The sequence below is a fragment of the Rhipicephalus microplus genome, chromosome 10 (assembly GCF_043290135.1).
Source record: "Rhipicephalus microplus isolate Deutch F79 chromosome 10, USDA_Rmic, whole genome shotgun sequence".
NCBI classification, from domain to species: Eukaryota; Metazoa; Arthropoda; class Arachnida; order Ixodida; family Ixodidae; genus Rhipicephalus; species Rhipicephalus microplus.
In genome coordinates this window covers 66,042,689-66,068,533 of record NC_134709.1, presented here as the reverse complement: position 1 = coordinate 66,068,533, position 25,845 = coordinate 66,042,689, and the positions used below count along the sequence as shown (strand labels likewise).

Here is a 25,845-nt window from a genome sequence, read left to right as displayed (position 1 = left end):
GGCTTACAAAGAGGGTTGAGCTTGAATTGAGGACGATGCGGCGAGTGATCGAAAGGAAAATTATATGTGTAACCTCAGGAGACGAGATCAGTGTGGGTAAGGAAACAAACCAGAGTTAAAGATATCATGGTTGAAATCTAGAAGAAGAAATGCATGGTCTGGGCAAGCCGCATTTTGCCGGTACTTACCCATAACAGTACTTTCTGCCCATAACGGTACTTACCTACGGAGCAAAAACGGGGAGGCTTACAAAGAGGGTTGAGCTTGAATTGAGGACGATGCGGCAAGTGATAGAAAGAAAAATTATATGTGTAACCTCAGGAGACGAGATCAGAGTGGGTAAGGAAACAAACCAGAGTTAAAGATATCATGGTTGAAATCTAGAAGAAGAAATGCATGGTCTGGGCAAGCCGCATTTTGCCGGTACTTACCCATAACAGTACTTTCTGCCCATAACGGTACTTACCTACGGAGCAAAAACGGGGAGGCTTACAAAGAGGGTTGAGCTTGAATTGAGGACGATGCGGCAAGTGATAGAAAGGAAAATTATATGTGTAACCTCAGGAGACGAGAGCAGAGTGGGTAAGGAAACAAACCAGAGTTAAAGATATCATGGTTGAAATCTAGAAGAAGAAATGCATGGTCTGGCCATGCAGTGCATGTGCAAGACAACCACTGATCATTAAGAGTAACTGACTGGATTACCAAAGATTGCAAATGCATGATAAGGAGGCACAATGTTAGGTGGGCCAATGAGATTTAAAAAATGACATCATATCCATGAGCTGAATGATGACGAGTGGGGCGAAGCAGATGGACAGACGCTTCGCATCACTAGTCATCATTCACTTCGTGTATATGCTGCCACACCGTTTTTATTGAAATGCGATGCTATGCAACTGGCCACTGTATAGGACGACTCACGGCGTAAGGATCTCCGCCCCTAAAATTATGCTCGGGCTGGTGGTCACAAGCAGCCACTACAGTGCTTCCAAATAGTTGCTAACGGTTTAGAGTACTTGGTACTCTTCTATGGGAGAGTGAAAAGCCGTCCCGTGAACCTCGCATTTCATGAAGCCGTAGTGTGTTTAGAAAGAGTGGGTAACGATTTAGAGTACTAGGTACTCTACTATGGGAGAGCACGCAAATTGAGATGGCGCATGAATGTGAATAATTGCTTAACGGAAAGTAACAGGAACACCGAAAGTCTTCGAAATGACTCTAGCCAGGTGCTAGTGGGATATCTCTATTTTCGAAAAATCTTTCCTCTAGTAGTTACTGAATACAGTTCGAATTTCACTGCCGCAGAATTGTTTTTTGATTTGCGTGTAACCTTTACTGATATTCTCATATTGCAGGTGGAAAAAAATATTAGTCTGTTATTCACTCATATATTTTGTCAAGCTCCGTGGTGAGGTTTTATAAGATACTACGGGCCCAACCTTTGCATGACTCGGTAATGCATTTATTCGGGCTTGCTGGCATTGATCGAATGCTTTCCTAATATTATACATAATCTTTTGAGTGAAAAAACACAGCATATATACTGAGTGAATGATGATGAGTGGGGCGAAGGTCCGAAGGGTTCTATCGGCAAACCGTGAATAATCTGCTGGCCACGTCCGTCCGCACGTCTGTCCGTCTATCTATCTATCTATCTATCTATCTATCTATCTATCGATCGATCGATCTATCTATCTATCTACGTGTCTGTCTGTCTGTCTGTCTGTCTGTCTGTCTGTCTGTCTGTCTGTCTGTCTGTCTGTCTGTCTGTTCGTCCGTCTGTCCACACGCCTTTCTGTCTCTATGTCTGTCCATCCATCCGTCCATCTAGTGAACACTTCAAGTACCGCCATCTCGCATATTTTCATCGTGTATTCATGATATACAAGTACCGCCATCTAGCGGATATTCCAAGGACTAAAACGAGAGGTTGTTGCTACTTACTGGAGACGCCCGACCCACGCCATAAGGAGCTTCACTGCCAAATGTTCGCAGGTATAACGTGGCAGCGGAAAGCACAAGACCACGTTGATTGGCGGAACATGGGACTGCTGCGGCTGCTGCTGCTGCTGCTGATGATGATGATGATGATGATGATAGTGTTGGTGGTGTTCTTCATGGTACCCTGGCATCACGCAGTACACGGGCCTCTACCATTTCGCCTGTATCGAAATGCAACCACCACAGCCAGGATCAAACCCGGGACCTTCTAATCAGCAGTCGAGAACTGTAGGCACTGTTCCACCGAAACGGGCCCGGCTCTAACGTGTCTCACCTTCTCACGTTTTTCATTTCATTCAAGCTCAAATATTTATTATTTCACGAAGAAGACAGCATTAAAAGTAGAAGCTGAGCAAAGCTTGACTAGGCTTCCCAGCATGTGTGAGGGTGCTGACACCTCCTGTAAAGTTGTTTGCGCTACGTGGCGCACGTGTCTCACACGGAAGCCGTATTTCGGGGGTGACAACTAGTGATGATTGATTGATTTGTGGGGTTTAACTTCCCAAAAGCACCATATGATTATGAGAGACGCCGTAGTGGAGGACTCCGGAAATTTAGACCACCTGGGGTTCTTTAACGTGCACCCAAATCTGAGTACACGGGCCGACAACATTTCCGCCTCCATCGGAAATGCAGCCGCCACAGCCGGGGGCGACAACTATTGAGCGGTAGGTGGCGTTGTGTTCGCGAGCGGTGAAGACAATCTGTTCTCACTGACGCAGTGCATCGAAATAGCAGAAAAGGAACACAGGCCCCTGTGGCTAGCATTCTTGGATATCAAGGGAGCGTACGATAGCGTGGTTCAAGAGGAATTGTGGGGAATACTGGACACACTAGGCGTGGAACATGTAGTCACTAATCTTTTAAAGGGTATCTATAAATATAACAAGGTAGTTATAAAGTGGGAAAAACAGGTATCTAAGCCTGCAGAGGTAAAAGGGGGGCTTAGGCAAGGGTGCCCCCTGTCACCCTTATTATTCATGATGTACCTACAAGGATTAGAGGCAAAATTAGAGGGAAGTGGGCTGGGCTTCAACCTCTCTTTAGTCAAACAAGGAAAACTTATTGATCAGGCACTACCAGCATTAATGTACGCAGATGATATAGTGCTAATGGCCAACAACAAGGAAAATTTGCAGAGATTGATGGACATCTGCGGCAATGAGGGAGATAGGTTAGATTTTAGATTCAGTAAGGAAAAATCAGCAGTCATGATTTTCAATGACAACGAAGGTAGTGAGCTTAGGATACAGGACGTCACGCTAGAGATAACAGATAAATACAAATATCTGGGCGTATGGATAAGCAATGGGACCGAGTACTTGAGGGAATACGAAATATACGTGACGACTAAAGGTAACAGGAATGCAGCAGTGATGAAAAATAGGGCACTGTGGAATTACAATAGGTATGATGTTGTGCGAGGAATATGGAAAGGGGTCATGGTTCCTGGGCTGACGTTCGGCAATGTGGTCTTGTGCATGATATCAGAAGTTCAAGCAAGATTAGAAATTAAGCAACGTGGAATAGGTAGGCTTGCTTTAGGAGCTCACGGGAATACACCAAATCAGGGAATACAAGGTGATATGGGATGGACATCATTTGAGGGCAGGGAAGCTAGCAGCAAGATAAAATTTGAGAAGTGATTGAGAGAAATGAAGGAGGAGCGTTGGGCTAGGAAGGTTTTCAGCTACTTGTGCATGAAGAATGTCGATACAAAATGGAGGAAGCGAACCAGGAAGTTGACTGGTAAATACTTAGGAAACAGCAGGTGGCCAAACCAAAAAGAACTATCGGTTAAGAAGAAAGTGAAGGAAACGGAGACTGACATGTGGAAAATGGGCATGATTAAGAAGTCCGCACTAGAGATCTATCAAACTTTTAAGCAGGAAATTGCCAAGGAAAGGATCTATGATAATACTCGGGGTAGTTCTCTACTGTTTGAGGCAAGGACGGGAGTACTGCGAACCAAGACATATCGGGCCAAATACGAAGGGGTAGACACGGTATGCAGTACGTGTGGAGAGGAAGAAGAAACTGCCGAACACTTGATAATGTTCTGTAAAGGGCTTCACCCTATAGTTCAGGATGATGGCGCAGAGTTTTTCAAAGCACTGGGGTTTAGGGACCGGGAGGGCAAGATAGACTTTAAGCAAGTAGACTTAACTAGAAGGAGGTTATCTGATTGGTGGCTAAAGTCAAGGCACGAGTGAAAATTAAACTCTTCACTGCAAAGTACGAATCCTCAAACTCACTTTTTAAGGAAAAAATATAGTTTTGAGTTCATTAAGTATTACGGCTTGGTGGCGCTAGCCACCGCCCGATCTGAAGGGTACAGCCATATCCATCCATCCATCCATCCATCCATCACCACTATCATTATCATGGTTGGTAGAGTGGTAGCGCCAGCGGTGACGCCTGGAGGGCGAGAGAGTTCAGCGAGTCTCTTCGGCTGGTGCGGTGGTTTCGTTCACTTGACATGTTGCAAAACCAGTGTGGTATAACATGACTGCATAGGGAACACAAGCAACAGACCCTAACATGAAAATCATAACATGTGTGTCATGTAACAACATGACTACATGCCACACTCATGATGCGCTCGCGGCCGTTTCGCTAGCTTCGCATGTACTAAAGTTGGTATTACGGGACGTGAATGGATGACGAAGGTATGTGACTGGTGCAAACGTGGTAATCATGAGATGCGTGTCTTGTAAGAACATGTAAGAAACTGGTAGGTGTTATGTGTCTGCGTCACGAAGAGAGGCATACGCGGTGCTGTCTGGGTAACGTCGTTGGCACGGTTGCCGCTGCATCGCGCCAACGGACACTGGTCGCACAGGTCGCGCCTGGCGTCAGACTATGCAGTGCTAGCGTCACGTCTCCGAGCGTGCATGCTCGTCAACGTTACGTCGGAGTATATTGAGACTTTATGATGCCCTCGGCGCCATTTCGCTAGCTTCACATACACCTAATTTGGTTTTACGGGACGTGAATGGATGAGGAAGGTATGTGACTGGTGCAAACGTGGTAATCATGAGATGCGTGTCATGTAAAAACATGTAAGAAACTGGTAGGTGTTCTGTGTCTGCGTCACGAAGAGAGGCATACGCGGTGCTGTCTGGGTAACGTCGTTGGCGCGGATGCCGCTGCATCGCGCCAACGGACGCTGGTCGCACAGGTCGCGCCTGGCGTCAGACTATACAGTGCTAGCGTCACGTCTCCGAGCGTGCATGCTCGTCAACGTTACGTCGGAGTATATTGAGACTTTATGATGCCCTCGGCGCCATTTCGCTAGCTTCACACACACCTAATTTGGTTTTACGGGACATGAATGGATGACGAGGGTATGTGACTGGTGCAAACATGACAATCATGAAATGCGGGTCATGTAACAACATGACTACATGCCACGCTCATTATGCACTCGCGGCTGTTTCGCTAGTTTCACATGTATGAAGAAGGAGATGTGCCTGCGGCGAGCAGCATCGCCAACGCCCGGCTCTCTTGGCTCGTGCTTCGGCTCGCTGCTGTGCTGATCTCTGCTGGACGGTTCTTCACGCTGTCTTGCCGTTGTCGTTATCGACTAATAAACCTCGTCACATTTGGTAAAGAGTGCTGTTCATCCCCGTCGCTGCACCCTGGAACTGCGAAGCCGCACCCTACCGCCCGTCATGACTGACAACGCCAACCCATCGGCATCGTCGCCCCAGTTCAACTGCCCCGGCCATCCTAGGCTACGGGACCCGAAGGTCTTTAGCGGTGCGGATGGAACCGACGTGGAAGACTGGCTTGAGCACTACGAGCTGGTGAGCGCCAATAACAAGTGAGTTGAAGCCGACAAGCTCGGCCATGTCATATTTTATCTCACCGGCGTCGCAGAATTGTGGTTTAACAACCACAAACACAACATCCCCACATGGAGCGTCTTCAAGACGTCATGTGCTGAAGTGTTTGGTCGGCCGGCTGTCCGCAAGCAGCGGGCAGAACAGCGCTTGCGCGTCCGCTCTCAGCAGACTGGCGAAAATTTCACCAGCTATATTGAGGATGTCGTCGACCTTTGTCGACGGGCGAATGACACCATGCCCGAGTCGGACAAGGTCAAACACATCCTGAAGGACATCGACGATGGCGCATTTCAAATGCTCTTGGCTAGAAATCCGAGCACAGTTTCTGAAGTCGTCAGCTTATGTCAGAGCTACGACGAGTTGAAGAAGCAACGCTCTCTGAATCGACAACCTCAGCGTGGTGGTTAGTCGCTGTCCAGTTTCGACACCATGCCTGACAATTCACCATTGCTTCAGCAAGTCCGAGCCTTCGTCCGTGAGGAAGTCGCCCGCCAACTTTCTCTAGTGCCTTTTGCTCACGAGACCACCACCCGTCTACCCGCCCCGCTTCGCATTGCTATATCGGAAGAGGTTGCACAAGCTGTTCCCCTTGCGCACTACGAGCCGCCTCTATCTAGCCGTGACCACCGCCCGCGTGTCGCACAGCCGGTAGGTGCCCCTGTAGCCTATCTGCCAGCGATTCAGCCTGTGGCCGCGCCCCTAACGTATGCAGCGCAGCCTGTGGCTCCTCCTGTCGCCTGTTCGCAAGAGATGCAGCCCATAGCCACCCCGCTCACATATGCAGACTCTGTGCGTAGGCTTCCGCAACCGCCCTACACCACGCGCTCACAGCGCGCACACCCGGCTGCTTATACTACACCTTGGGCGGCACCACCAGTCGCCAATCCATGGAGGACTCCCGATAACCGACCGATTTGCTACGCCTGCTTCACTCCCAGACACGTTGCCCGCTACTGCCGCCGTCAACCTCAGACGTTCGGCAACTATGCCCGGTCGTCGCGACCCGGCAGCCAACCCTTCGACCAATACGGGCCGGTCTCGTCACCTCGCTATGCCCCTACTGACCACCTTGACTTCCAGCCGCAGCGTGCACCGTCTCCTCGTCGGCGATCGCCCTCCCCCATGCGTCGCCGGCCCGGACCTTCCGAACAGGAAAACTAATCACCGCAGTTCAAGAGGCAAGAACTGCGCCGTTTTCGAACTGTCTAAGCCCTTGCCCCTCTCCTGCTAACGTGATCGCAGTAACTGTTTAAGGTTATTGTACTTTCGCCCTTGTGGACACCGGCGCAGCTGTTTCTGTTATTGCCGCTAATCTCTGCCGTTTATTGCGCAAAGTCACGACGCCGCTTTCGGGACTGTCGCTCCACACCGCAAGCGCACAGCAAGTAACGCCTCTCGCAGCCTGCACTGCAAGAGTGTCCATCGAAGGCAATCTTTACATCGTGGAATTTATTGTTCTTGCTGTCTGTTCACATGACGTCATCCTCGGGTGGGACTTCCTATCCCGCCATAATGCCGTCATCGACTGCGCTCGCGCCGAAGTTGAGTTTTCACCCTTGTGTGATGTCCTATTACTTGACGCTCTTCATCAGCCGGCGAAGTTGCTCGTTCATGAAGATACCGATATTCCACCTGGAAACTTTGCCCTTGTTCCCGTTTCATGCAACGCCTACACTGACGCTACATGCCTTTTTATGCCTTCCGATATCTTCAAGAGTCGTCGAGCTCTGCCACTGCCTTTCGCAACAATTGACATTGCCGCCGGAAGAAGCAATATGTTCGTAAGCAATCCGCTTTCCACACCTGTCACTTTGCTTGCGGGGGAATGTCTCGGCCGCGTGCAGGATCTCGACCCTCTGGCTTTGGTTGATGTCCCGGATGACTACTGCGACCACCCAAAAACACTGTCGGCACTCGAGGAGTCGTCCAAGGATACGTTTTCTAGCGCCATTGCCGACACTCTCACTCCCACCGAACATGCCGACCTGCTGGATCTTCTGCAAGAGTTCAGGAGTTCTTTCGATGTGTCGCAGACTCAACTGGGCCGCACGTCCCAAGTCAAACATCATGTTGACACCGGCCTACACCAGCCACTGCGTCAGAGACCATACCGTGTCTTCGCTGAACAGCGCCGCGTCATCAACAATCAAGTCGAAGATATGCTTCGTAGAGACGTCATTCGACCATCTTACAGTCTCTGGGCGTCTCCTGTCGTCCTCGTGCGTAAGAAAGACGGATCTATCCGATTTTGCGTGGACTATCGTCGTTTGAACAAGATAACCCGCAAGGACGTCTATCCTTTGCCGCGCAGTGATGACGCCATCGACACCCTTCACGGAGCGGAATTTTTCTCGTCGCTAGATTTGCGGTCTGGCTATTGGCAAGTCCCAATGGCTGAAGCCGATCGCCAAAAAACGGCATTTATTACACCAGATGGACTATACGAGTTTAACGTTATGCCCTTTGGGCTTTGTAACGCGCCTGCCACGTTTGAACGTCTTATGGATAATACGCTACGTGGCCTCAAGTGGAATATGTGCCTCTGTTTCCTCGACGATGTCGTGGTTTTCTCCCATGATTTTCCTACGCACCTCCTTCGCCTCAGGCACGTTTTGACTTGCCTGACCAACGCTGGCCTGCAGCTTAACCTGAAAAAATGCCGCTTCGCTGCACGCGAGCTCGTCATACTAGGCCACATCGTGTCCAAACACGGCGTATTACCTGACCCGGCAAAACTTCGAGCAGTCGCAGAATTTCCAAGGCCGACGTCCATGAAAGAACTTCGCAGTTTCGTAGGCCTATGCTCGTATTTCCGGCGCTTTGTTCGCAATTTTGCATCTATCATGTCGCCATTAACCCAGCTTCTTCGCGGTGACGTGAACCTCTCCTCCTGGTCCCCTGCATGTGACGTTGCCTTCACTACTCTACGCCGTCTGCTCACCTCCCCACCTATTCTTCGCCACTTCGACCCGACGGCTCCTACCGAAGTGCACACCGACGCCAGCGGCGTCGGGCTAGGCGCTGTCCTCGCTCAACGAAAGCCCGGCTATTCAGAATACGTTGTAGCCTACGCTAGCCACACTCTGACGAAAGCCGAAACTAATTACAGCGTGACAGAAAAAGAGTGTTTGGCTCTGGTGTGGGTGCTTGGAAAATTCCGGCCATACTTATACGGCCGCCCGTTCGATCTAGTAACTGATCACCACGCGCTTTGCTGGCTCTCCACTTTGAAAGACCCTTCTGGCCGCCTTGCGCGATGGGCACTCCGCGTCCAGGAGTACGACATTCGCGTCGTATACCGCTGCGGACGCAAACACTCTGACGCTGATGCCCTGTCCCACTCACCTTTATCACCAGATCCGACGTGCGGAAACACTCGCCTCGAGACCTTGTCATCGCTAAATCTCGACTCGATTGCCACCGAACAACGTCGTGACCCGTGGATCGCATCTCTCATCGAATATCTATCTGGCACGCCCAACCTTCCAGTATCTCGATCCCTCCGACGTCAAGCTATCCATTTCGCCATCCGCGATCAACTCCTTCATCGACGCAACTACACTCCCGATTGCCGCCGGTGGCTGCTGGTCGTTCCACGCACTTTACGATCGCAAGTATGCGCCTCTCTTCACGACGATCCGCAATGCGGCCACGCCGGAGTGTTCAAAACATATGAACGCCTTCGCCATCGCTATTACTGGCGCGGCATGTACAATTTTGTACGCAAATTCGTGCAGTGCTGTCCTGACTGTCAGCGACGCAAACCAACACTGCCACGTGCTACTGGAGCATTGCAGCCACTTCCTTGCCCTGCCAAGCCATTTGATCGCGTCGGCGTTGACTTCTACGGCCCCCTTCCATTGACATCAAATGGTAATCGGTGGATTATAGTGGCAGTTGACCACCTGACACACTACGCCGAAACAGCCGCTTTGCCGAGCGCTACTGCTCAGGATGTCGCCTCTTTCATTTTACGTCGCTTTATCCTTCGACTGGTCCACCTCGAGAGCTCCTTAGTGACAGAGGCCGCGCTTTCCTCTCCGAGGTCGTCGAAACTCTGATTTCGGAATGCCACGTCATTCATCGGAAAACGACAGCATACCACCCGCAGACTAACGAGCTAACGGAACGGTTCAACCGCACGCTGGGTGATATGCTCTCAATGTACGTGGCATCTGATCATAGCAACTGGGACCGTGTTCTCCCATACGTCACATTCGCATATAACACTGCAGTTTAAACCACCACGGGATTCTCACCTTTCCTTCTTCTCTATGGACGCGAGCCTTCCCATACAATCGACACCCTACTAACCTACCGTCCTGATGCTTCCGAGTGCCCACCTGTCTCCGATGCTTCTCGACAAGCCGAAGAGTGCCGCCAGCTCGCCCGTGCGTTCACCTCAAAAGAGCAGCAACGCCAGAAAGAACACCGTAGCACCGCCCTTTCAGATCCCAGCTATGCCCCAGGGTCTCTTGTGTGGCTCGCAATTCCACACCAAACACCGGGACTCTCCTCGAAACTTGTCCCCCGGTACGAGGGGCCTTACACCGTTTTGGAGAAAACCTCTCCAGTCAATTTCCTAATTGAACCAGTTTCCAGATCGAACGACATGCGCCGGCGTGCACGTGACATCGTCCATGTTTCTCGACTGAAACCATACCATGAGCCTCTGCCTGAAACTTCTTAAGTCGCCAGGATGACTCCTTTTTCAGCGGGGGCGATTGTGAAGATGTGCCTGCGGCGAGCAGCATCGCCAACGCCCGGCTCTCTTGGCTCGTGCTTCGGCTCGCTGCTGTGCTGATCTCTGCTGGACGGTTCTTCACGCTGTCTTGCCGTTGTCGTTATCGACTAATAAACCTCGTCACACATGTACCAAAGTTGGTATTACAGGACGTGAATAAATAAAGAAGGCATGCGACTGGTGCAAACATGATAATTATGAGATGCGTGTCACGTAAGAACATGACTACACGCCACGCTTATGACGCACTCGTGGCCGTTTCGCTAGCTCTACATGTACCGAATTTCGTATCACGTGACAGGAATTAATGAAGAAGGTAAATGACATGTCCAAACATGATAATCATGACATGGAAGTCATGTACGGCACAATTTGCCTCCGCCTCGTAAGGTTGTGTTAATTTTAAAAGGAGATATCAACCTTCTGCATTCGTGCTTCGCATATCATCGATTCCCAATGTACATGGTACCTGCGCATTTTTAATTTTTTTGTTAATAAAAATCAAACCATGAAAACACAGATACCTTATTTTTGCATTTCGTCCCTGAAAATTTAGCCGCAGAGGGTGGTAGTCGAGCTCGAAAGCTCGTGCTTACACAGCGTTGCACGTACCACAATGCTTAATGACACCACGGCAAGTCGAAATTGCTTGTCTGCTAAGTTCAGTGCGTGATCATTTATGCTCTTACACGTGTTATCGTTTTCGCGCGTATTTTTTGCAAGCGTGCATTTGGGCTTTTTTATGCTTGGTCCTGCGTGCGCGAATGTAAGCACGTTGTGTCAAACTCTGAATACCCGTCTACCTGTGTGCATTAGTGTGCGGGGACGTTTACCCACGTGAATGCTTATTGCTATTCGATCTGATGGTAATGCATGGGGCATCAACTAAACATGTTTGTTAAGCGCAATGCCCGTATCGTACAACTAAACACAGCATTTATGGATCACTTGAAATGAGTTATTGAAAAATTTTCAGAATATACACAACTTACTTGGACCAAACCATGCAGCTAGTAAAGAACACAACAATGAGGGATCTCTGACTTTTAACATTCTAGTAATCTATAGTTGGATAATCAGGGTTAACAGTGGAAGTGCTTCAGACTGGCTTCAGACCAGGAGTTGTCGTCACCACTAACCCCTTTACACGCCAAGGATGACACGGCGCCTTTGAAAAAAATAGGTCCCCCTATTGAAACGTCGGCCAGCCAGTCTGAGGCACTTCCACTGTTAACCCTTATAATCCCACTGCGTTGTTTCCATCTGTCGGCTCTCATCTAGATTTTAGAAATCCGGAGGGGGCTTTTGAAAGGCTAACATAACAGCTAGGAATAACAAAGTAATCGGTGACTAATGTTTGGCGAAGCAGGATAATAGTTGATGCAGGACATTCCTTTTCTCTTTTCTATAGGTTGAATTCAAGACTGTGGTCGAGTTGTTCGTGTTCGCCGGCAACTGGTTTTCGCTGATAGGTTATTCTAGCTCACTATAGCATTAGGGAGCGGGGGGTCGTAAGTTTGATTCCCAGATACGAATATTTTCTCGTGTTTATTTCTTTGCTGTCTGTTCGTGTGCCTTTTACTACGTCATATCTTGACCGAAATATTTCAGTGGAGCTGCGGTGGACTCTGTTATAAAAGGGTTTCCTGTCAAAAATTAACCAGCTCCACTTCGATGACCCTGATAAAGCACCAACGCTCGTGGCCTTCCCTTCATCAGGATCATCGAGAGGGAGACGAAAAGACGCTTTATTATAAAAACTCATTTTTGCCGGCGTCGATATACCGCTGGCATGCTGCTCTGCGTAGGGATGAGGGAAGGGACTAAAATACATCAGAAGAGAGAGAAGAAAAATATAAAATAAATTATATAAATACATCTATAGTGTCCGAGTTAACCAGATAGAACTATTTACAGTTGGGCTATCACGCATACAAAGGCTTTCCTTTGTGAGGTACTACATTAGAGCCTTCATACAAGGCCAATATCGGACAGGTAATTGACTAATGACTACTACCCAACGCTGTTGTGAATGCATTTTTATGTCTCGCAAGTTCTTCAGATATGTTGTATGACAGCTCTTTAGGGAATTCTCTTTGTGAAGCTTATAACGTAGCAGTGGTGTGACTATGGCAACGCTGACGCCATTTGTTGGTGTAACTGTTGCAATATTCCTCCATAGTGGAAGCTGTGTATTGTATTATTCACGCAATTTCTGTGGCGCATACCAGCTGATGATGTCCACCTGCGTTACCGTGGATTCCAGACATCAAAGCCTCTACTGAGCACAGCATGGCTCATATAAATTCTGTCGGGACCTCAGCCAGCGCAATATTCCGAAAGCTATTGATTTATATGTAGGGCTTAACGTCCCAAAGCAACCATATCATTCCGAGAGACGCTGCAGTGGAGGCAGGGTTCTTTAACGTGCGCCCAAATCTGAGCACACGGTATTCCGAAAGTGAGGAACAAATTAATGCACGAGACGAAAGTAGACAAGAGACTGTAAAAAGCTTTTGAACATTCAAGGCGTGTTTTCGTCGGCATCTTCACGCTCACCATTAATACTTTCTCTCCGCTCTCTCTCGGTCCTCCCCTGTTCGCAACGCTGAGTAGCCGGTCTGAAAATTGATACGGGTGGACCTCTTAGTTTTTATGTGGCAATGAACGTACGTCTCTCTTTTTCTTTCCGATAAAACAACGATCCCCCTCTCCCTCCTCCAGGAACTCAGGGCGTGAGGAAGGACGACATCACCATCCCATCGGCCGAAGAATTGCTAGAGCACGAGGGGAGTCCGTTGTGGAGTTACCTGGTGGCCAGGTGCCAGAGGGCGGCTGTGTGGGTCGTGTCACTGGGAGTGGTGCCTGGGCACGTGTGCCTGGTGCCCGATGGCCACAGGCGCTTTTCCAGGGACACCAGCACCGACCTGCGCCGGGTGTATGCTGTTGGGGCGCACAAGTACGCCAAGGTAGGTGGGCGTCCGAGACGAGCTCGACTCTTCACCACAATATAAAAAAAGCAATCGAACGATCAATGATCCTGCTAGGTACTAATACTTGTAAAGCAACAATCACGTGCACAGCACTAGAGTTCTCATTAGTGTGAGTGCAGAGGATCCATCTTTGTTAGTAAATTCAGTGCGTTTCTCTTTTCCAGGTGCGCGAGTGGTGGTTCCGAGCCGGGGTGGAGGTGCTGAGCGTGTTCATGTTCAGCGTGCGGAACTTCAGCCGCAACTCGTTCGACATGACCTCCGCGCTGAATCAGGCTAATCAGATACACGTCGACATCGTGGACAATGTGTGAGTGGGGATTCAATTAAAATGTCGATTCGCTGGCGCTTGCTATTGAGCGCTGTACATACTTTGTATGCGACATTGTGCTCCCGTATGATTTGTTAGTAAAGCGCTTGTCTATAGAAAAGTCGACAGCGTAGAAAGGTAGAACGAAATGGGACGTCCCACTCATGTTGGGCGGGACATTGCCGAGTTCATCGCTTTTTGCTTGTTCTTCTTCGAAAATAGAGTACTGCGAAATTTTAAGGAAAACCTGCCACGATGATGCAATAATTAGGCGTCTGTGAGAGAAAGCAGCTTGTTTGAATACCTGCGGCAGGCTTGGTCATGTATGAAACGCGAATGTAAGAGCTTTTCTGGAAGATACTATAAATAATACAAAGAGACCCCGAGAAAACTAACATCATTGCAGATCCACTTCCACCCTTTCTATCAGTAAATAGCTCAAATAAACACTTCATTTTCACTTAGAACATATACAAATTGCCGCCCTCGTATGATTTTGTTGGTTATTTAAGAGCTATCCCTAACTGACAATGAAAACGATACTGCAAAAACGCTTCAGTTTTGTCGAAATAAGTGCGGCTTATGTAACGTACTTCGCGAATATCTCTGCCTATATTTCCAGTGAAACTGTCATAGCGCGACCATCAGGGACGGCAGAAAAGAGGGTGTGACACACAAAACTTGTGTGTCGTATTCTTTTGTCCGCCGTTGCTAAAGTTCGTGCTATAACAGTTTGAAGAGCTTGCCAACTGGCCCGCACATGCACTGTACTTCCCGTTTTTTTTTCTTTCGCGCGCCTTATGGTTAAGGTTAAGAATGTTGTAGGTAGCCGGCGGATCTAGCTTCGCGCGCCTTCCCAGCTGCATTTGAGTGCAATTTGTGCGCAGCCGGCGTTCTTTTCTAATGAGGCAAAGTGTAAATATTCTGCTCTCTTGCGTGCAACACCACGCACGAGTATGAAGCAACAAGCTGTGGGAGACACCGGGTGATAGTGTTAACCATAAGGAGTTTCCTTCGCTTGCACCTAATTTAGCGCATAAATGTCCTCGTATTTTGCCTGCATCGAAATGCGGATAAGCTTTGATGGGGAATTGATTGATTGATTTGTGGGGTTTAACGTCCCAAAACCACTAAATGATTATGAGAGACGCTTTGTAGAGGGCTCTGGAAATTTCGACCGCCTGGGGTTCTTTAACGTGCACTTAAATCTGAGTACACGGGCCTACAACATTTCCGCCTCCATCGAAAATGCAGCCGCCACAGCCGGGATCTGATCCCGTGACCTGCGAGTCAGCAGCCGAGTACCTTAGCCACTAGACCACTGTGGTGAGGCTCGATGGGGAATTGAACCGACGCCCTAAATCATAGCAGCTCATAAAGCCTTATCTGTTAGCTATAAAACCATGGGTTTAGTCCTAATGTGTTCCACATGCGTTCACCCAGCGTGGCGGTCTAGTAGTTACAGTGTTCAATATCCGGCCAGAAAATGGTGGGATCGAATCAAAGCCACGGCGGCCGCATCACTATGGAGGTGAAATGCTAGTTATTTAACTTTCGTCGTAAAAGTGTTTGAAGAATAAGGACGGGGTAAAGCACATTCGGCACGCATTCTCACACCCCGAATGGTATACCACTAACCCTCAAGAGGAACGTAACAGCTGCATCTTACCAGTACTGACCTACGGAGCAGAGATCTTTACGCTTAGAAACAGGGTTTAACATAAATCAAAGACGACGCAGAGAGCAATGAAATGTAAAATTTTAGGTGTAACCTTAAGAGGCAGGAAGAGAGCAGAATGGGTCAGGGACCAATTGGGTGTTAAGGACATCATAGTTGAAATCAAGAAGTAATTAACATGGGCTGAACAAGTAGCGCGTAGGTAGGATAACCGATGGTCATTAAGGGTAACTTACTGAATTTCTAAAGAAGACAAGTGCGTGAGGGGGACAAAGAAAACTAGGTAGGCAGATAAGATTAATAAGTTTCCAGGTATAACGTGGAAGCATGCAGAAAGCACAGGACCGGGTTGACTGGCAGAACATGGACGAGGCATTTGCCATGTGTGGGAGTAGTCAGGCAGTGAATGATGATAACAATGAAGATGATGATAAAGATGATGAAATGCTAGAGGATCATGCATTTAGATATAGGCATAGGCGTTGCAGGGCTCCCCTTCATGAAAGTTGAGGCGAAGGTTCGTCACAACGATCATCTTTCTATCAGCTCTATTTAAGGGGCAGACTACGCTCCCCCCTCCCTATTAATCCGATGTATGGAGGCAGGCTTTGCACCAACCCCCCTCTTAGAGCACTGGCAAAGGTGCCCCACCCCTTTCCGCCTTGCCCGTACACACACCTATGGATATAGCTACACGCTGAAAGAACCCAAATGGTAAAAACATTCGGAGGCTTAAATAACAGTGCTCCTCATCATCAGATCATTACGCTGAGACGTAAAATATAATTATTACCTTTTTAAGCATCATTCTTACTTACATGTTCTGAACGTCATCTGACAGCAATATTCTGGTGTGGTTAAGTTCTCTTGTCTGAGCCCGGTAATCGCGCTATCTTCTTTCTCAATCAGGGACGCGTTCCGCGCCATGGGAATGCAGTCCTGCGCTTGCGGCGACCTCGAGCGGCTACCCGAGGAACTGCGCGCTAGTCTGGCTCGCTCTGAGATCGCCACGTCGAGCATACGTGAGAAGAGGTAAGTTTGACGTCATCGCACTTGCCTGTACGTTCAAGAGCGCTCCAGAGGTTTCTACATCCTCTGGCTAACATTTATAGCGGAGTTGTATAGGTCCCTCGTGTCACTTGCTCGGATCTGTTCGCTTTCGTTGTTTCACGGATTCCGCGTAACATTGCCACAGAGAACCAGCGAAGTATTTGCCTCACTGTAACACTTTCGGTCATACCTATTTTAACAGATTGGAATCACGCGAAAGCAGCCAGCCAATGTCTTTGATTGTGCGACAGCTTCTTCCTTATTCTAGTCATGAAATCGACGTCATCAAACTGACCGGTTTACTCCATCGCGTACTTAGGGAACTCATTACTAATTAACGGCCGTATTTTACATTTCTACAGCCTCCCTCCCCTCCCCCCGCCCCTATCTAGCCAGAAGACTTTTGCGCCTTGCAGACGACATTCAATTTGTTTCCCTCTCAGAAACTGCTCATCTGCAATTTTTGTTAGTAAACCCAGATGTTTTGAGGCCTCCTCAGCGGCAAAACCTTCATCATCGGCGACGTTGACGCAATTGATGCGAAGTATGACAATGTGAAAAAAAATGCGTCACAATATGTTAATAAGACGCCACATGTCGCAAAACTTTGTGACGTTACGTAATGACGCCATCACAACACATCGCCTCTTGGTCAAAGCTGGGACGATTCCGGAGGCATCCTAAAACCACTTGAGGTGTAAAAAGCAATCGGGACAAGGAATTCATGCATTCGGTGTGGAAGAATATTAAGACGACCTTCGCTTTCATTCAAGACAAGTTAATATGGGTCGTAAAACTTTCAATAGCTAAGTTGTTTAAGCTGGATGCAATTTTGGTGGGCTGTCGACTATGCGCCGTGAGCCCTACCATGAAGCTATCATCGAACTGCTGTGTTTTACGGAGGTTGCGTCGCTCCCACTCCTCACCACTGGCGCACTAAAAATTTTAAAACTTCTTCATTGCAAAAGGAACATTTAGCCCAACAAATGACCGCGAAGCGATGTCACTGATCCAAAGACCCCAGTACTCACAATGGGAGATTGCTAGGAAGCGGGGAAGGAAATGGTGGCTGGCAGAAGAAGATTCCGAAACGATAGAACCCCTTCGCCAAACGAGGACGTGCCCGTACATATATGAAGTGCCAACGCTTGGTTCCAGCGCGAATTTGTGTTCCTGGAGTTTGGACATCCGCGTTATGTGTGTGAGTGCCCGTGGTTTAACTCGAACACCTCCGCGCCGAGAATCAATGTAGAAGCAATCTAGTGTCACCTGGTTAAGGGCTTGAAACAAGCTATTATAGAATCAATCAACCAGATTGGTATTCAGAGTAGTAAAGTTCTGCTGTTTCAAACTTTGCGCGACTTAGTGCAAACTTCGTTAGTTTTATTTGTGCGTGCGTGTGTGTGCGTGTGAGCGTGCGTGCTTTCACTGTTGGATACTGTCACCGCACTCCTGCCTAAAACCTAACACTCGGATCAGCATTCTTCACATCAGCGGGCGAACAGGTTAATAATACCGTGAGTAGATCATTTTAATTGGCTTTTTTCGTTTCTCTGTTTCACTCAGCCTCAAAACACAAATGTCGTGCGCCGCCTACAATACCACGTACCAGATGTCCCGGATGGCTCAGCACTTGGCCACGGCCGTTAAAGAGGGACTCATGTACACCGAGTAAGTAATCACAAATTCGTTCAAAGCTACAGTCGTACACACATTAAGAAATCTTGACAAGCCTCGCCCAGATGACCGATGCACGACAGCCATTCGACTATGCGAATAAAAAAATACTCGTGCTCGCGCTCTCGGTATTTTTCTTCGAAGGAGGGATCAGTGACTGTCGTGCTCATGACATGCGCATGACGTGCGCATTGGCGCAGCAGGCGTGCTTGCGTTCAACCTCGAGGAAAAAATACCCCATACTTTGACAGTACTACTCTATTAAAATTAAGAAACTTGAAGTACAACCGATTAACCGCCCTATAGGGTTCAAAGGGTCGTTAATGTAACCCACGTTAACATAAGTGTCGTACCCTATTGTAGAATACGAACCTTAACGCAAATTTACGCTGTACAAAGGCGAGCCTTGCGCCTTACGTTTACCCTTTGTACATAACGCGTACTAAGCGCATTAGCAAAGCGTATACAATTTGCTAATTCGCTTAGTACGCGTTTCATAATCATTTCATGGCTTTTGGACGTAAAGCCCAAAAATATTACTAATACTATTCTCATAAAAAATAAAAATTATCGGATCGCCGATCATATATTGTAAGTAGCTGCCTCGCAAGCCATCTTGTTTTTCTAATATTGGAGTGTCGTTTCATGGCCCCGTGAAATCAGAGAAACGGGCATTCAGAGGTTTGTGATAATCACCCTAGATAAAACCACTCGACCCCACTGAACACGACACGGGGCATAATGCAACGTTAGTGCGCACTTTCCAGTTGTCAGTAAGAGCCTATAAGAACGTATCATAGGCTGCCATGAAAAAGTGGCCGACAGACTTCCGCGGATAGTGTTCGTGCACGAGGTGTGCTCCCCACCGTGGCTAAGCTTAGAGGCTTGAAGTATTGCTCTTATTTTTCATAACCGTTTATGTATGTTTAAACTGATAAATGTTATTTTAGTACTCCAGCAGTCTCTGACGGCGTTTCTTGGGGTGGACAGTCAGAACCCTAGAAGCTTTTTAAAAAAAACTTGATATTCGTCGAGATGGCACGTGGCTTTTGGCTACATTCAAGCGCGAAACCGCACCTTCACCGAAACATTTCGCGTACCTCGTCCTTGTGAACGTCTGGTTTGGTGCTCTGATGTTCCCCACAGGCCAGAGGGGTGGTTTAGCGGCGTTCACCGCCCTTTGTGCAATGCAGATGTATTGTATGTACATGCAAAGCCTCACGCATATATGGGCAAGAAACGCGCGTAGACATGCAAAAATGCCACTCTCCCCCTCTTCCTTCCCACCACGAAAAATGTTTCTGGTTACAGCCTGGCTAACCCCGTAAACAGTTAACGTTTTAATTATTGTGTTACGCTGGAGCACTTTCCCGTTACTTTTACGTCGCGACACATGCACTTGCAATAATGATAATAATAATAATAACAATAATAATAATAATAATAATAACTGTTGAAGTTTCACTTCCCGAAGCCACAACATGATTATGAGGGGCGCCACAGTAGAGGCCCCTGGGAATTACGACCAGCTGGCGCTCTCTAACGTGCACCCAAATCTAAGCAAACAGACATCCAGCCTTTTCACTTGCATCGGAAATCCCGCGATCTTCGAGTCTGCAATCGAGCATCATGACCACTAGACAACCACAATAAGAGCCCGCGGTGGTCTATAGCGAAGTGTCGAGCGGGAGTGTCGTGGACAGTGTTGGGCAGCAACATGCAGTCGCAATCTACGCCAAACAAATGGCATGTTCTCAGGGACCTGACCGCCGCGTTCCTGGACGAGTACGTTTCTCTGACCGAGTGTCCGCCGGCCGAGCTGCTTCTGCGCTCGGCGGGAGACCAGCGCTTCAGCGACTTCGAGGTACTGCAGTGCAACTACGCCCACTTCCACCTGGGCTCCAAGAAGTGGCCCGCCGTGGGCTTCGGCGACTGGTTGCGAGCCTTGATCGAGTTCCAGCTGAACTGGCCCGCCATAGAGGTATGTGCTTTGTTGTTTTCGAAAACTGCGGCCCATTCTCAGATATGGGTTTCCGTGGAAAAGGAAATGTATTCTGGAAATGTAAGCCGCCAGGTATGTATATGGTGGGCTTCGATGCATGATCCATGTCATCCTGATTCGTATTTTATTAGGTTTTTACTTCTCTAAAGATTGACGGTCATCCCAAAAAGTGAATGTCCAGCGAAGCTGTTTCACGACCATCTTCACAAATACGAATTTGTTCCTTTCGCTGCGCGTTGTTTTCTTGCTGTGCTCTTGGTGTCTTTGATTTCCGTGCTGATTGAACTGAATGAGTTACCCAACGGGTCTCCCTTTCATATACGACAGCGGGAAACGCAAGCGCGGAGATTCGAAGCCCGCGTGTGTAGTGCGAAGCAACTTCAACCTAATCTTCGCCGGGAACGCGTGATTGGATGCTGCCTTTCTTTGCAGGAGCCTTATCAGCCATTGTGCAGTTTCAATGCTTTTTAGATGCGGAGCATCTAATACTCGAGGCTTGTAGTGCGGCGCCGTCCGCAAGCTTCCTCCTCCTTCTTCCACCATCTGTGCATCCCTTCCACCTCTACACACCGCGCGCGCTTCACTCCTCCACCATCTGTGCACGCTTCCTCCTCTACACACCGCGTGCGCTTCTCCTCTTCACGAACATTCGCTAGCTGTATAATGTAGCGCGCATGCGCCGTCACGCTTTGAGAACATCGGCAGCTGACGCGCGCGCATGCGCCGTCGCGCTTCGAGAACATCGGCAGCTTACGCGCGCGCATGCGCCGTTGCGCTTCTCCCCCTTCTCGAACATTCGACAGCTGACAGTGCATGCGACGTCGCGCTGTATATATACTCAAGGTCGGTGCTCGCTCGCTCAGTTGCCGCTCGTCGGTTGGTTTGTACGGCGCGTCGACGTCCGAGGTCACAATGATCGACGTCCCTTCGACCAGCGCCGGCCAAAGTGGCATCTAAAAGCCATCGTCCTCAAAGTTTGTCGCAATAAATAAACACCGCCCTTTCGCATACGTGTCGTACGTGTTCACTCATTTAACACCCCTCCTACAACCACGTTAACCAATTTAGCCAGCGACCCAAGTAAGTCGCAATTTAACACCCCATTTCACAACCACATTAACCAATTTAGCCATCGACCCAAGTAAGTCGCACTTTAACACCCCGTTAACCAATTATATGCTCCGCATCCTCCTCAGTGTTCCCCCGAGGGAAGCTGCGGGCAATTTTTTTTTGTGGTTTTCTTCTTCGAAACGAATACGTAGGTATATGCTGTATGCCTGATCGCAAAGAAACGTGTGTCATTTGCCCTGAATCACCTCGTAACGGCATCATGTGGCCATTACGAAACATGAAGTCACACCATAATTTGTGATGCCATGATGACGAAAGAAACCTTTGCGATATGCGACACCATGACGAAGTTGAATGGTGACGCCATATGTAATGATGATGATTAATTGAGTCACTCACACCCGACGCTGTATAACTATGTAACTATCGTCATGATATACCAACTAGCCAGAGCTGCCACGCTGTAAATCAGTCGCAGCTGATGGTCAAATTTCAAGTTTAGTGAGGGATTTAAGCATGTCACCTTAAATATTTTCAAAATGAGTGAGAAGCTAAGGAAGCCTACCTATACGAAGAATGACACTGCGCTACGAGGATGAAGATTATGTATGCTTCTTGTTGGGCTAGTGTCTTGTCAGTCCGAATAGAGGAAAAGGATAGAAGAAAGGCGAAGAGGTCCGCTGTAGGTGACCGCAGTTAGTTACACTCAACTTGGGATGGAGGAGTGTGTTAAGCCGGTAACTGGCAGTGCAGATATACCTCCTCAAATTTTCTTTCGGTGCTCGTATTTCTTTATTCGATATAGCTACATTATGAGATGATTACTACCTGCAGCCGCACTTAAATGTGCAAAACGAGAATATTTTCAGAAAAAAATTCGATAATGGCAATGATACGAGGCACAACTGTTAGGTCACGAATAAAGTCTTAAATAATAAATGTCGTGAGCAGATAACAAAAATTAGAACTAAAACAGAAACATACAGACATCCAACTGATATCGCCAATGCGTTCAAGGTGTATTTTAGCAGTACCTGTGAATCTCTGAGTAATCCCCCATTACCAACATTACCTCGCAAGCCTTATTCTCTCTTCTTGCGACTTCCCAGTGCACAGGAACTTCTTCGCGTTTTAACTTCGCTCAGGTCCACGGGACCTAGTCTTGACTTTGTTCATCCATCTCATATCAAGTTAGTCTCTAGTAAGCTATCTCTTGTCATTGCAGATATTGTCAATAAGGTGTTTAAAGCAGGCATATTTCCCGATTCCCTAAATGTTGGTAGAATCACACCTGTTCACAAAAAAGGTGATTGCGAACTTCTGAGTAATTATAAGCCCATTCGTATTCTTCCATTTTTGAGCAATATGATCGAGCGTCCTATGCATACAAGATTAATATTCTGCTTGACAAAGTTTAATCTGTTGACATCTAAACAGTACGGCTTTCGGCCTGGCTATTCCACTGAGCTTGCGCTTCTAATCCTCACCGATAAAATAAAAGGGGCAATCGACCAAGGCTTCGTAGTTGGTGGCGTATTCATACATTTAACGAAAAGTTTAGACACAATTAACAACAAAGTCCTTATACATAAACTTGAATCGTATGGCATAACTGGCCCTGCACTTCAATTTATATGTAGATATCTGGGCAATCGCACTCAAGTTGTTCAGATTGACGGTAAATTTTCAGCAGCTAAGAAAGTAAATCAAGCTGTTCCTCGGGGCTCGATCTTTGGCCCGCTGCTCTTTTTGCTATTTATTAACGATCTACCTAATGTTTCGACCGCAAAAGACTGTATCTTATATGCATACGACACGACCATTTTTACTTATGCAAATAATGTAGATGAGCTAAAACGAAACATTAACGTGGATCCACATAATATTAGTTCCTAGTGTCAAATGAACATGTTAAGAATTAATCCGTCAAAATCCGTTTTTATAGTTCTTCATTCCTTCCCGACTGTACTTTCAAAATGTATATTTGTGCGTCTGGACGACCATTTAATTCCTATGTCCGACAGTACAACGTTTCTCGGTGTGGTTCTTGACCGGCATATGAAATTCAATCTTCACGCACAATCACTCATTCACAAGATAGCCTCTAGAATACGCGCCATATTCAAAACTGGTTCATATTTTCAGCCACACACAATCCACTCCCTTTATCACGCACATATTCACAGCCATTTATCTCATTGCATATCAACCTGGGGTAACACATATTTGACCCACCTCAACCAACTACAACGCCTACAGAATCAGGCACTTCGACTCATGACTTTCAGCCATTTCTTAACCAATGCAACGCCACTTTATCAGAATTTAAATATACACCCTTTTTATCACCTCTTTCAGCTGAAGTTATCAGTTGTGATGTATAGGCGTTTTCGCGGTAATGTGCATATAGATGGAATTGTCATGGAAAGCCTTGTAAAGAATAATATTACTAGGTTTTCTGAGCTCGATAACCGCCTTCCGCCTAATGTTCGCACAAACTACGGCAAGTTCGCTACCACATTTACGGGACTCAAGCTGAGGAATTGCCTTTCTTACGTTATAAAATCATCAACCACAGAACATGCATTCAAAAACCAATAAAGAAATATTTTTTTGCAATCGCTGTCTTCATCTTAGCAACTGCTTTTTAATGTTGTGATAACAATTGCTGCATGTTATATTGTCCTTACGTTCTGTATTATAACTTTCGTTTGTTTGTTCTTCAGAGTTTTCTTTCGTGCCTTGCTAAACATATATGTATTTTCTACTTTCGTTTTTTTGGCACTGTGCTTTTCTTTCTTACTGAAGATACCGTAACAACTGAATGTTGTATATTTTGTTTCTTCTCCCGTTAACATCATGTACGGGAGCCCCCCTGACAGTTTCTAACTTTTGGGCTCCTTGTGTGTATTACCAATCCTGTACGCACTTTTCTGTAAACGAACATCGTCGTTGAATAAAACTTGAACATGACATAAAAAGTCACGATAGCTTAGACAAGTTTCTGGCAATAACAACTTCTCAGACACGAATAAAGAAGCACGACAACCACGTCCAAGATAGCTTAGAGGCTTTTCTTTCCCGCCTCCATTTGAAAGATACGTCCAGGTAACTTTCTTGGTAAATTAGTATTAGGAAAGTTGCAATCGACCTATTTGTAGGACGAAGCATATTTTCTGTGGTCTCGCCATTTACCATGAAGCTTCGTGATGACAAGAAGTTTTACTGCTCAAGCCCCATATACACACAGAGCAGCAGGGCAAAGAAGTATCTGAATGTTTGCTTCTTGGCGTACACTAAAATTCAAGAAGAGCCAGCAACCCTGTTACCAGACGCCTGCGTAGCTTGCCCTGCAATACTTGTTATTTTAATTCAAAAAGTTATTTGCTCTCATGATTGAGCACACTCGCGTACGCCGAAATAAACTAGTGGTTGTTAGTAAGCGCCCTGTTTTGACGCCGCTATTCTACGTGCCGTCTAAGCGCTGTTCATGAAAGTCAACAAAGTCATTGTCTACACAGGACAGAGATCGGCCGAAAAGAAAAGAAGGCAAAGAATGCCTCGGTTTAATAAATGTACTCTCACAGCTGCCTTTAACGCTTCACCCTCCTCCACATTTTTCAGGCTGTCAAGGAGAAGCACGCTAAGAGGACATCTTATGGAAGCGGCAGATCGGACCCCGAGCAAGTCATACGTCAGCGCAAGTTGCTGCGGCAGGTCCACGCTGCCAACATCCTCAACATGGAACGGCTCGCCGGCCTCCACAACGGTGTGATGTAAGAATAAAGTAATATAGCACATCGAACTGTTGGAATTTACATGCAGCGAAGCGGCTCCACATTTTTTTTTATATTTGACCAATAAACAAGGACATCGGCAGAACTCCTTCGAGAAAAAGGGGAAAAATGACCTCTTATCTGCGTGCTACACTGCAAATCTCGTCGAACGACAATATTCTTCTGCCGGAGCTTGTGCCGAACCCCGGACCACTGCCAGGTGGCAACGCCCTATCGTCTGCAGAGGGCTTTTTCTGTGCATTCCGTCGCAGCGTAAAATAGCGCTGCAACGCATTGACAAAAGACAATAGCGTAAAAGCACTATTGTCTATATAATTACGTATCTATGTATTTTCTATTAAAAGAACACACTACCTAACACTTACGTAGTGGTGTTGGGCCTCAGATACGCGTACTATTTGCTTTTTGATCAGCAATGTTCAGAAGGCTGTGGTCCTTGGGTTTTGTTGCAGTGTTCATCGGTTGGCGCTGTCGTCGTTTGTGGATTCTTAATTAATAACAGTGTTAGAAGGTAGCCCTCATCTAAACGGTTGCTTGTGAAGCTTCAGCAATTGAAGTGGTTGCGCAAATAAAGGCAAACCGAACAAAATTAACACAATCAGTGGACCTATCTGCGAGATTGAGTGCTTCTAGAAATAAAAAAAAAGTAGCGGAAACTTTTTACTCCCGTAAAA

At 47.4% G+C, this 25,845-nt stretch overlaps 1 protein-coding gene across 1 annotated transcript in view; it reads left to right on the top strand.

Annotated features, from left to right (window-relative positions):
* LOC119182396 (ditrans,polycis-undecaprenyl-diphosphate synthase ((2E,6E)-farnesyl-diphosphate specific)-like) overlaps positions 1 to 25,559 on the top strand; it is a 30,940-nt gene extending 5,381 nt beyond the window's left edge. The window contains exons 2-7 of the mRNA XM_075874790.1: positions 13,321 to 13,565; positions 13,754 to 13,896; positions 16,484 to 16,606; positions 18,191 to 18,295; positions 20,060 to 20,282; positions 24,999 to 25,559. Of these exons, the coding sequence (XP_075730905.1) occupies positions 13,321 to 13,565; positions 13,754 to 13,896; positions 16,484 to 16,606; positions 18,191 to 18,295; positions 20,060 to 20,282; positions 24,999 to 25,154 (995 nt within the window). The 3' untranslated portion in view covers positions 25,155 to 25,559. The remainder of the gene's footprint in view (positions 1 to 13,320; positions 13,566 to 13,753; positions 13,897 to 16,483; positions 16,607 to 18,190; positions 18,296 to 20,059; positions 20,283 to 24,998) is intronic.
* The last annotated feature ends 286 nt before the right edge of the window (positions 25,560 to 25,845 follow it).